A 12194-nucleotide genomic window follows, 5' to 3' on the forward strand; every position below is an offset into this window, starting at 1 on the left:
GCGAGCTGGCGCGGCGCGAGGCGGCCGTGGAGCAGGGCGAGCGCGCCCTGGAGCGCCGGCGGCGGGCGCTGCGGGAGGAGGAGCGCGCGGCGGCCCGGGCGCGCCGGGAGCTGCAGGCCGAGCGGGAGGCGCTGCAGGCGCGGCTGCGGGAGGTGAGCCGCCGCGAGGGCGCCTTGGCCTTGGCCGCTGCGCCGCCGCAGACTCCGCTCAAAGAGGATCCCGATGGGGAGCGGGATGGCTGCTTGGTGACCAGGGTCCTCCTGTAGCTGCCCCACCACCCCCACGCCAGCGCCCTTCCCAGCGCGCTCCGCTGACAGCGTCTCCAGCATCGCCTGGGAGCTGAATCGAGGCCCGCTGCCACCTCGCCGAATCGCAGTCTCCAGATGTGGGCCTTTGAGAAGCGCTTGGGGAGCCAGAGCAGAACCAGAAGTCACTTCTGCTCTGGGGTGCCGGGGGGCAAGCTCCAGCCGCCGTCTAGTGGGCTTCTGTGCGGGGGTGGCCTTCCTCGGGGCGCCTTCGGAAGTGAGCGCTCCAGCAGCCCGGTGAACCCTGATCACCCGGAGCCGTGGCCACCTTGTACCTGTTACTTCGAAAGGACGGACGCTTCCTTACACACCGAAGACTGTCACACCACGTGCCTGTACACCTGCCAGGGCAACCCAGGGTGGAGAGTGCATGGAAATGAGGCCAAAGCGGTTTACCCAAAAGAGAGTTACTCGTTTCCTGATGAGTGAGTCTTTAATGGGTAGTCGCTGCTCAACACCAAGTTCTGAAAAGGGGGCCAGTAGTTAGCCTCCCCGTGTCGAGTGCCTCCTCAGGGCCATCCCAGAGAGGCCCTCTGTTAGTCCCCGCAATGCCAAGTGCACCCGCTCTCTCCCCTGCCTGTCCTCTCTCCCGTCCAGACCCAGTGGCAGCTGTGCTAAGCTTCCCCCCTTCCCGCCTCACACCTCCTGCCACAGGGCTTGACCTCCACCTCTGGTCACTGCGGTGGGGGCTTCCTTCCCCACAAGTCTCCACAGTGCTCACTTCTGGGCCAAAGGAGGAGGCTCCGTCCCATCTGAGGCCACCGGGTCCTCTCCCTGGGCCTTTGCTCCCCTGGTGCTCCTCCTCTCCTCTGTCTCCTTCCCTCCCTTTCCCCAGACTCCTCTTTCTCAGCAACGCCCATCTCCCTCATACTGAAAAGAAAGACCCCCTGCCTGGATGCTGCCCACGGAACAGCGTCCAAGGAGGTTACTAGACGTTGCTGCCTATACTTCCTCCTCATTCTTTCCTCCTTCATTCCGTGCTCAGCTTCCCCAATACGCTGGACTCTTTAAGAGGCCGCCACAATCTCCCCGGTGATTTATTTTCAGCCTTCGTTTTGCTCAAGCTCTCCCTTCTTGAAATTTCTCCCTTGGTAGGTGGAATTTGCTCCTCCTCAGAATTCCTTTTGCTGATGTAGACTCATTCCCAAACAGTTTTTCTTCAGGTCTTTTTTTCCTCATTTTTTTATATTGAAAAATTTCAAGCATCCAGGAAAAGCTGAAAGGCTAGTACAATGAATACTCACAGAGACCCTCCGCCTAGACTGAACAGTTGTTAACATTGTGCCACATCTAATTTTTCTGCCCTCCACCACATACATGCCTGACATTTCATCCCTATTTCAGCGTGTATCTCCTAGGGATAATAAACACATTCTTCTGCATGCTTACGATTTCCTACTAGCCTCTAATATAGGGTCCTTAATCAAAACTCCCCAATTGTCCCAAGAATGGCTTTTTATCTTTTTTTGAAAACAGAGTCCAATCAAGGTTCAACTCTTGTACTATTTTTTTCCGTGACACTCACTTTTTGAAGAGTCCTGACCACCTGTCTTACGGAATGTCCTGTGTTCTGGATTTGTCCGATTGTTTCCTTAGGCCAACTGATGCACTCATTCTTGGCTCGTCTGCCTGTAGAGCGACACTAATCACTCCGCTGCCAGCGACTCCTGACTGCCTCCAGCCCCGAGTGCTCTCCTGGCGCCATCCTTCATCTTCAGTGCTCTCTGCATGTCTCACCTCCGCTTGCATAACCCATCACTACAGGTGGGAGGGACACAGCTGTTCCACTCCGCATCGCCACCCCTCACCCAATCACATTTCCTGGGCTCTTAAATGTATCAGGCACATGCTGCACACCTGACATGTGTTATCTCACTCTTCTCACAGCAGCTCCCTAGGGAGGGATTAGGACCATGCCCATTTTACAGCTAAGGAGACTGAGGTAGAGAGGGGTAAGTAGTTTGTACAAGATCACACAGCTGGTAAGTAGTGGAGTTGAGATCCAAATCCAGTGTCCACCTCCAGAGGCCATGCTCCTAGCAGCTGTCCTGTCTCCCTTGTTACTCAGTCACCAGGCGGACAGCTGTTTCCTTCCTCCAATTCTAGGCAGTACCATCAGTGACATGTACTGAGCATTCACCATGTGCCAGGGCTGTGCTAAATGCTTTACAAGGATAATTGCCTGCCACGCAGCAACCCCAGGATGTAACTGCTGTTATGCCCACTTTGTAGAGTCAGGCCCAGGGGAGCTAACTAATGTCTTCACAGTCACACAGCTGCTAAGAAGCAGAGTGGGATTTGAACTCCAGTCTCACTGAATCCTAGGCCCCTGATCTACTGAGTGCATTTCTACAAAATATCACAGCTGTCTTCCTCTGATGCCAGCTGCCCAGCGCAGGCCCCATTTATCATTCGTCTGGGGTTCATCTTCCGATCCTTGTCTTCCTCCACTGCCTCCTGCCTAACACACAACTTGGCCAAAGGAACTGTCCTAAGCCAACAGTGATCATATCACGCACGTTTTCTGCTCAAAGGCTGCCAAGATCACCCGTCATCTACAAGCTCAGACTCCGTGGCAGGATAGTCAAGCTCCCCACGCTGTGCCAGTCTTACCAGTCCCCTCTACATACGCTGTAAGCTCCAGCCAGATTGCACTCCTTGTTCTTCCTGATGTCCCCTGGTCTTGGCACCTCTATGCCTGTTTGCCTTCCCTCCACTTAAAAAACCCCTTCAATTCTGAGTATGAAAGATCCCACCCATTTTCTGAGACCAAGCCCACACTCAGCAGCCTGCATGAAGCTGGCTTTGATTCCTCAATTAGTCGATTCCTTCCTGCTCTGGACTCATAGCATTTTGTATTTCACAAACCTTAGAACAGGGATCTAGCATACGCTTTGTGGATTCTTGTACGACGCCCTTACCAGACCTTGAGCCTTTGGGGGTAGGAATGGAGTTTACTCATCCTTCTACTCCCACAGTGCTTTGCAGATAATAGCTGCTCAAATATTTGAGGCACTGAACCCACTCAATGTATTAAAGATTTTTACAAGTTAGTTTTCCCATAATTATATTAATAATTATTCATCTTTAGTTCTGAGTAGAATTCATAATAGGAAAAATAACCTAAAAGGAAATAGCAGTAATACTTTTTTTAAAGCTATTTAATCAACAAAGATTTAGTAAGTGTCGGTTATTGGGCTGCTTGGTTTGAATTCAATCAACTATTCCAGCATGTCATTATCAGGAGTGTTTTTCGTAAAACTTCTTTTTTCATTATACAAGTAACACGAAAGCAATACCCCAATCTACAAAGAATGGCAGAAAAAAAAAAACTCCCCCACAGTCCTGTCACCTCGGTAAAATGGCTATTGGTATTTTAATGTAGTTTATTTGTCTTTTGCAATTTTTACATTACTCTAATAATAGTATAAGTTATTTCTCTTAAGTATGGAAATCTAACTTAATGTGGATTTATAAGTTGGGCTATAAGATCTGAATCTGGACTTTTCAGAAGAAGACAAATCTACAAATGGTATTTCTTTTTTTTTTTTCCTTGAGGAAGATTGTTGCTGAGCTAACGTCTGTGCCAATCTTCCTCTATTTTGTCTGTGGGACACCACCACAGCACGGCTTGATGAGCAGTGTGTAGGTCTGCACCCGGGATCTGAAACTGTGAACCCTGGGCTGCCGAAGTGGAGCATGCGAACTTAACCACTGCACCATCAGGCTGGCCCCTGTTATTCTTCTATTTCATCAATTGTTAGAACCATTAAAATAAGCAAAGATTTACTTTTAGAGTCTTAACTGCTCCCTCAAGAAGGTTGGCTAAGGGGAGTGCCAATTGCCTGTTGAGGGGCAGGAGAACAATTACCCTGACTGGTGACTGAGTGCTGGCTGTGGGAGTTAAGATACTTTACTTCGAGCTTTATACACTTCTGCCCTGTTATAATTTTTATAACAAGCATGAATACTTTTATAATAAAAAATAAAATTACTTACATTTTGCAAATGGAAACTCCTCACCATTAACATTCAGCTTCCTTAGTTAAAATAAACAAAACCTGCAACACCAGGACTGACGTAATCCCCACTTCCAGAAAATCCTAGAAAGAAACATAGCCCTTGTGCAGTCCAACTCTGTCATCTAACAGAGGAGAAACAGAGTGGCCTGTCCACTCTCAGGAGACAGTGGCTATGGCGGCTCACTTGCCTCCAGCCTCAACAGACAGGCTGCTGCTTTGGCCTTAAGGGCTTCTGCTCACTCACCTGGCAAAGCAAGAGGGCTACCTGGAGCAACCAGCCAAGCTGGCAGCCCGATGTCAGCTAAGCCGTGGGACTTGAGTGGGCACAGGTGGGTTCCAGGGATTGCATCGGCCTCTCTGGCTGTGGCACAGCCTGCTCACAGAGAGGTCACTGCCAATGGGTGAGTGACATACCTTGCCTACATCTGCAGGGCTTCCCTGGATTTAGGCAACAGCTTGCTACTTGGACTACCTGGGTACTGCCTTTGAGAGCAATGCATGCAATGCCTTAGCGAGGTGGATGGGATGCTGGAACCAGACTGCCCTGAACACAACTCCTCCACTCCTGCCATGATGTAGAGTGATCAGTCACTTCTTTCGGTTGACATGTGGCAGGGAGGAGGGAGTGTGGGCAAAGGAGGGTAATGACAACTGAGCCTAGAACAGCTGGGGCCCTGTACACACCCAAGTTATCATCCTTAGAGGCTGGAAAAGGGGAGGGTTGGCTGGTTTGAGCTGAGTTTCTACTTTACATAGCTGTCCATGTCTCAGAAGGGAGTCATAAACGCTGGGCTTTTGATTTTGTTTCGTTTTGCTGCTGTGGACTCCCCGGGGAACTCTCTTTCTAAAGGTTTGACCATCTTACCTTTCCACAGCCCGAATCTGTTCCCCTTTGGCTCTAATATGCTATGATCACGTGAAATATAGTGAAACATCAACTAAACTTTGAGTGAATCGGTTGCTCTGTTTAATTGGATTTTCTCGACTGCAGACTTAGAAAAAAATGTTGAAAGTCACATATGTACGCTTGTTACTAACAACAATAGGAGTATAGCAAGCTTCTTCCACAGTACTGCAGTACTATCGGATTCACTACCTAGAAATGAAAATGTGTGCAGAGCAATGAGCACACTCTTGCGTACTCTACTCTTTGTCCTCACGACACCCTGCAGGCAAGGCAGGTCTAACTGTCCATGTTTAACAAATGAGGCCCCACACTTCAGCAAGGTGAAGGGACCCTCTGAACACCACACAGCTAGGAAGTAGCAGATTGCAGGCTGGAGCTCGATCCCCGGATCCCAGTCACACCTGTGGCCAAACAGCTGCACTTACTTCCAGGCCTCTCTCGGCCCACCTTTCAGCGGTGCCGGGGCCTCTGGATCCTGGCCTGAGTGCTCGCTGACACTTGGGCTGGTGTTGGCTACTCCCAACCACGACCTCTGGTGCTGGGGGAAGCCAGCTAGCTCTCCGAGAGGAGACAAGGTCAGCCTCTGTATCAGTTCCTCATTGCTGCTCTAACAAATTACCACAAACTTCATGGCTTAAGACAACACAAAGGCATTACCTTGCAGTTCTGCAGGTCAGAAGTCTGAAATGGATCTCAAAGTGTTGGTAGGGCTGCGTTCCTTTCTAAAAGGCTCTAGGAGAGAATGCGTTTTTTGCCTTTTCCAGCTTCTAGAGGCTGCCCACATTCTTTGGCTTCTGGCCTCTTCCATCTTCAAGGCCAGCAAGGGCCAGTCCTTCTCACATTGCCTCACTCTGCCTCCGTCTTCCACATTTAAAAGACACTCTCCTTATCTTCAGGTCAGCTGGTTAGCAATCTGATTCCATCTGCAAACTGAATTCTCCCCTGCCTGGTGACATATTGACAGGTCCCAGGGATTAGCACAGACATCTTGGGGGGTATTATTCTGCTGCCACAGGCATGATACTGCCTGGCACGGTCTGGGGTGTGTGTGAGAAAGGCATGTGCTTGATGGGAAGCCCCTCTTCCCCAGAAATCAATACCTTAGTGGGGGTCCTAACCTCTCCCCTCTTATATCTTAGTCTCTCTGCCCAGGGCAGGGAGCACTCAGACTTTTCTGAGACAGAAAGTTGGAAGGTGGGTATGAAGGATCCCTCTTGGGGGGAAGAGGCCTCCATAGTTCTGAGAACCTTTGTAAATTCGTGCACTGACTAAGACCCCGTTGACTTGTACCTGTGAGGAGCTGATCATGCCTTTGGAGCCCAATGTGAATTCAAATCTAAGCTGCTAGCCATGTGTGTTAGCTGTCACCTTGGCGACCACCTTAAGCCCTCTGAAACCCAGTTTCCTCATCAGTAAAATGAGGACAACACATACCTTACAGAGTCGTCATGAAGACTAAGGAAGATATTTAGGCAAATTCTGACATGTAGTTTAAACTCAGTAACTACAGCTTATATTTCTCTTCCTTCTCTGAATGGGAGCTCAAAACCAATCCAAAGGAGCTCAGAACAAGCAGGTTCCCTGGGGAGATCTCCAAGAGCAGCTGCACACCAGCCACAAAGGTTTGCCAAGTCACTTTCCTTCAGGATAGAAATATTTTTCTGTCAAAACATAAACTTCATGCCTGGTTTGCGAAATACACAAATCCAGTCAAAACTCAGTATGACTCGTGACTACAAAGTAATCTGACCAACCTTACAAGTCAATATATCAAAATCTATCCATCTGAGTACTTTCCCTTCAAAGAAGTCACCTTGGGAAACTATACAGTAGTTCCAAAAATGCTTCCCTGCTTAAAACATTTCTGGAACTCCTCCTTTAGAGTAGCCCTCGGAGTCTCTGGCACATTCTTTAAAACATCCTTAAGTTGGCAAATATCCATCTTTCCAAGAAAAATTAGATTTTTAAAAGAGCTGCCAGTTACTCAGAGCCCAGGCTGGCGAATATGGTGCTGATTAACCAGATTAACTTTCCTGGTTAATCAGGTGTGGTTACAATAAAGCAACGATGATTATTTTTGTGTGGCTCATAAATTGGCCTTGATAGTGTTGTATATTAAGGTTAAGTAAAGGGAACATGGTCATAGTAGAGATTAAAGCCCATTTTAGTGGGTTTATGATGTGAATGAATTCAGATAGCACTGGGAGTCATTACATATTTAAATAGTATTAAATGTTTCCTTTTATGAAAATCTTAATTATGACATTCTCTGAAATCTGATTTCACAGTATTAAAATGAAGGCTTTAAGGAAAAGCATTAAATGTTAATGAAAGTTTTATTATTTCAGTATATATTCTCCTGGGCCTTTGGTCAAGATAAGTAATGATCAGGTGAATGAGCTGGCAACCTTCCTGGCCTCTGAAGTCTACCAGTAATTGGAAGCTAAGTAACACACTGTCACATGTTTAAATACATTTAATAATATTCCACCAACTTCTCTGTGTCTTTTGCTTTCTGGGCAATGAAATACCAGAGCATTTTTTACATGGACGAAGAAAGCTAGCTTTTTATTGGGAGAGTTTCTGAAAAGGCATTCTCACTCAGCAGGCAGAAGACAGTCTGCCTCTGTTCACATTAACCTCCCCGAGTGTGTCTGCTCCCCATCCTCCAGGGACTGGTTGATGTACATGTTCCCCATCAACTCCAATTTCCAGTGACCTGATTCACGTTGCCTTTTTTTTTTTTTTTTTTTTGTTCTTCAATGATTTATTGTTCAGATTTAGAACCACAAAATCCAAAAGTCTGAGCAGGCAGTTACTATTCTTCTCAGGTAATCAGAAGAGATACATAATGAAATGAAGGACTGCAGCCTCAGTAAGGTTTTACTGTTGTCTACATATCCAAAACCCTCAAAAACATGGCTAAAAGTTTTTTGAAGGCAGAGTTTATAAGATTCCCCTAAAATGGTCTGGTTTCAGGACAGATCTGAAAACAATTTTTAAAAAATTGCTCCCTCCCTCTCTGCCCCAAGAACTTTGGCTTTTGAAAATACTTTGAAATGAACAAAAACTGTTTTGGATTAATACTCTTTTTGGAACTATCAAGGCCTTCATGTGACTACTTGGCCTTTACATTCTACCAAATACTATCTAAAAATAAATGTTAGCTCCAAGAAGGCAGAGCGTCTCGTCCGGTTTGTTGACTGCTGCACCCTAGGCCTAGAATAGCACCTGGCTGTACGAAGGGCCTCACGCCTCTGCTGAACGAACGCACACTGTTCAAAGATCTTTATATGAAAGTATCTGAAATCTCCTATTTCTTGGAGTTCTCTCTGCAGCTTCCCTGCTCCCACAGGGTACAGGGTAGGCCTGCTAGATCTTTCTATCCTGTCTCCAGAGGGCTCCAATTCTGAAGTCATGCAGAATCCACTCCTTCGAGGATAACGAGGGTCACCTACAGTACCTTCTACCCTTTCTCATTGTCTTTCTCACTACGAGTCTGCTGCTCATTCTCCAATATTCATTAAGAGATCCAGCTCCTGACCCAGTCTTCTGGTCCACACCTATCTCCTATCATCTCCTCGGAGAATGAAGATGACCATCCACTCACTCACCTCGTCCCTCACTTCAATAACCACCATCTCCACTCCAGGATTCTACTCCTACAACTGCGCCCTTGACACTGGTAGCATGGCATAATAATACTAATAATTGCTAATATTTGAGGGCTTCTTATGCGCCAGACAATATGTTCAGTGCCACACAGGCTTTATCTCATTTACACTCCCCAACAACCCCATGATGATGTTAGGGTAGAGAAGTTTAAATAAATCTTTAAATGTCACTCAGCTCAGGAGTGGTGGAGCTGTCATTTGAACCTAGGTAAGTGAGACTCTTCAGCCTGTGCTCTTAACTGTCCCACTGGGATGAAAAGAATCAAGATTTAACCCTACCTCTGCCACTCTGTCACACAGGCTTCCTGACCTTGAGCAAAATAAAAACCTCTCTAAGCCTCAGTTTTCTGATTCATGAAATACTGGCAGGCATAAAGAAGATTTATGTTAAGTGCCTACCACAATGCCTGACATACCGTGAATGTGTGTCCATCCATCCTATCAACAAATGCTTACTGAGCACCTCCTAAGTACCTAATCCTGTGGTAGGTACTGAAGACACAGCAGTGAGTAAGACAACAAGGTCCCTGCCTTCACAGGTCTGCACAGCACCTATGGGTGCTCAATCAATATGTGACAGATGGAACAAGCCCTCCAAGGAGATCTGCCAGTCTCCACCCAGCCTCCCTTCAATCAGCCAAGCTATTCTGCTATAAAGCAACCTAATGAGTGCCCTTCCTTGCTTAAAATTCTTCACAAATTCTTGTCAAAGAGATAAATCCAAATTTCTTAACAAAATATGCAAGAATGGCTGTGGGTAAGTGACTCAGTTCCTCTCCCCACCTCACGCCCTCTTCTTTAAGCAGTGAAACCCTTTCTTCATAGGTAATCTATTTGGAAGACTGAATTGAAAACCAGATCAATGTAAACCTATTCTGGAAACAGCACAAGCCCTTGAGTCACCAGTTTGGCATCTTCCTGTGGATCATGGTGGAGGATTTGCAAACCACTGCTCTACATCCTCTTCGTAGCCTCAGTTCCTGGCATGTTTCCTCGGGCGCATAAAACTATCCGTAAAGGCACCTGCAGTTCTACAAACCCACCGTGCTCTTTCACTTTGAGGCTACAAGTGTATACGCCAGGCATGGTGCTAGGCACTAGGAATGCAGTAAGTGAGCAAAACCAAGGTCTTGCCCACATGGCACTTAGGAATCTAGACAACTAGCATACCAATCACACAAATTAATATACAACTGTGAACCAAAATAAGTAGTCTAAACAAAACAAATAGGGATTTCCAAGAACATTTATCAAAGGCAATTAGACTAGGGGGACAAAGGAGGCCTCCCTGAAGAAGCAGCAATTAGCAGAGGTCTAAAGAATACGTCAGAGGGAAGAAGGTAAAAGGCTGGAGGAAGAGCATCCCAGACACAACAGAACACAAGCGCCCTGGGAGGACAGGGCACGGCACGTGTGAGGAGCTGAAAAGAGGGCCAGCGTGCTGCAGCCCAGAGAAGAAGGGGGAGAGTGACACAAGGAGGACTGGAAAATGTGGCAGTGGCTAGACCAGGCGGGGTTTTATGGGCTAGGGTTTTGTGTTCTGTCCTCAGAGTAACGGGAAGCCAAGCCACTGGAGGACTGAAACAGAGATGACGAGACAGGAGCTGTGAAGAAACTTCGTCTGCAGTGTGGATGGACTGGAAGGAGGAAGGCGGGACTGCAGGCAGACCTGTTAGGAGGCTAGAGGAAGAGTCCCAGGGAGTAGTGACAGTGAATTGACTTAACATACTGGAAATCAGGGGGAAGGCAGGAGCGGAACAGAAGATGACTCCTAGGCTCCGGATTGCATGACTGGACAGATGGCGCTGCCAGCTGACAGAGTGAACTGGAAGAGACCGGGCTTGGAGAAGGCTGTGTTCACTCCTCGATAAAGCGGCCTTTAAGGTGACTTTGAGTTGGAGATGTATCCTGGCTAAAACAACCTGGAAGTCCCAGGTATATAGATGGTAAAGGCAAATGGGTACATGAGAGTCAAATGTCTGGGGTTGAGCCCCGAAGGCCTCTCCACTTCCTGGAGTTGCATTCCTACTTATTGTAAATGTGTGTGAATACACAGAGCTAACGACACAATTACACCTGCTTTAAAGTTCAAATAAGGAAATAATGAAAAGTGAAAGTCCACTCACTCCTTGGGTGATTAATATTAACAATTCAATACATACCCTTATATATATATATTTTTAAGTGGGATTATGCAATACATACTTTTCTACAATCTGCTTTTTAAAACCAGCAATGCAATGAGAATGCTCTTCTCCATCAGAGTATAGATAGTTCTAGCTTACTCATTTGCAGGGCTGCAAAGTATTACACAGCAGGGCTGCATCACAGTCTAACCAATCACCCAGTCCCCAGTGATGGACAGTTGGGTCGTCCGCCCACTCAACATCCACCGTTCCTTCTGCCTTGCTCACTGAACCCCGCCTCTGTCCCAGCAGCAACATGGTCAGCCCCAGTGATGGCTCCTGACTGGCCTACGCCGACTGAGACCATCCTGTTGCCCACCTTCTCCACTTCCCTTGCAGCAGCTATGGGTAGTCACATGAGCAGGTGCAGGCTAAGGACCCCAAGGAGAAGTTGCTGTGAGAGCTTCTGAGCAAGCTTTTGCTTTCCTGATGAAAGAGGACTGACCCAAACATCGCTCTTTTCCATTGCTTCCTGTTTTGGACATGAAAATGATGACTGGAGTCTCAAAAGCCTTTTTGCAACCACAAGGCCATAAGCCAACACTGAGAATAACAGAGCAGAAAGGCAGAGAGAAAGCCTAGGCCCTGATACACACAGACACACACACATACACTGACTCATTTTAGAGAATCCAAATGTATTTCCACTTCAAAGTCAGAAAAAGCAAAATGAAATGTTGGGGGATCAAAGATTCAGAGCAGAGATATAAGTAATGCCCTACAAAAATAAGCAGCACACTTAGCGCAAGATGATGGGGAAAATACTTTCAACTGTTCCTGAGAGCACCTTTAGGTGTTGGGTCCAGAAATGCCTTTCTGGCTCCCTGCCAAGCACATCCCTCTGTCCTGCAACTTGATAGGATGGCCTTTGTACACAGTCTCTGACACTTCTTGCATTCCTTTGTTTGAGATTTCTATCTTCTTTTGCCTGCAATTTGAAAATGTGCCAAATTAAGAAATAATCTTTTACATGAAAAGTTGAAAGGTGTTTGATTTAGGTGAGCCATTGCTTTTCATAATGTCACCACTAGAGTAAAAAGGAAACATCAGAAGTAAAAACTTTTAAAAGCAAAAAAAAAAAAAATCCTTTCTGAGAAAAA

At 46.9% G+C, this 12194-nt stretch overlaps 1 protein-coding gene across 2 annotated transcripts in view; it reads right to left on the reverse strand.

The window, feature by feature from the left end:
• Nucleotides 1–11712: 11712 nt before the first annotated feature.
• Nucleotides 11713–12194, reverse strand: part of AGGF1 (angiogenic factor with G-patch and FHA domains 1) — a 31337-nt gene continuing 30855 nt past the window's right edge. Inside the window, exon 14 of one of the 2 annotated variants that reach the window (XM_046666045.1) lies at nucleotides 11713–12022. In XM_046666045.1, the coding sequence (XP_046522001.1) occupies nucleotides 11834–12022 (189 nt within the window). In that variant the 3' untranslated portion in view covers nucleotides 11713–11833. The remainder of the gene's footprint in view (nucleotides 12023–12194) is intronic. The other variant, XM_046666044.1, reaches the window with a different exon arrangement.

The sequence above is a fragment of the Equus quagga genome, chromosome 7, assembly GCF_021613505.1.
Source record: "Equus quagga isolate Etosha38 chromosome 7, UCLA_HA_Equagga_1.0, whole genome shotgun sequence".
NCBI lineage: Eukaryota > Metazoa > Chordata > Mammalia > Perissodactyla > Equidae > Equus > Equus quagga.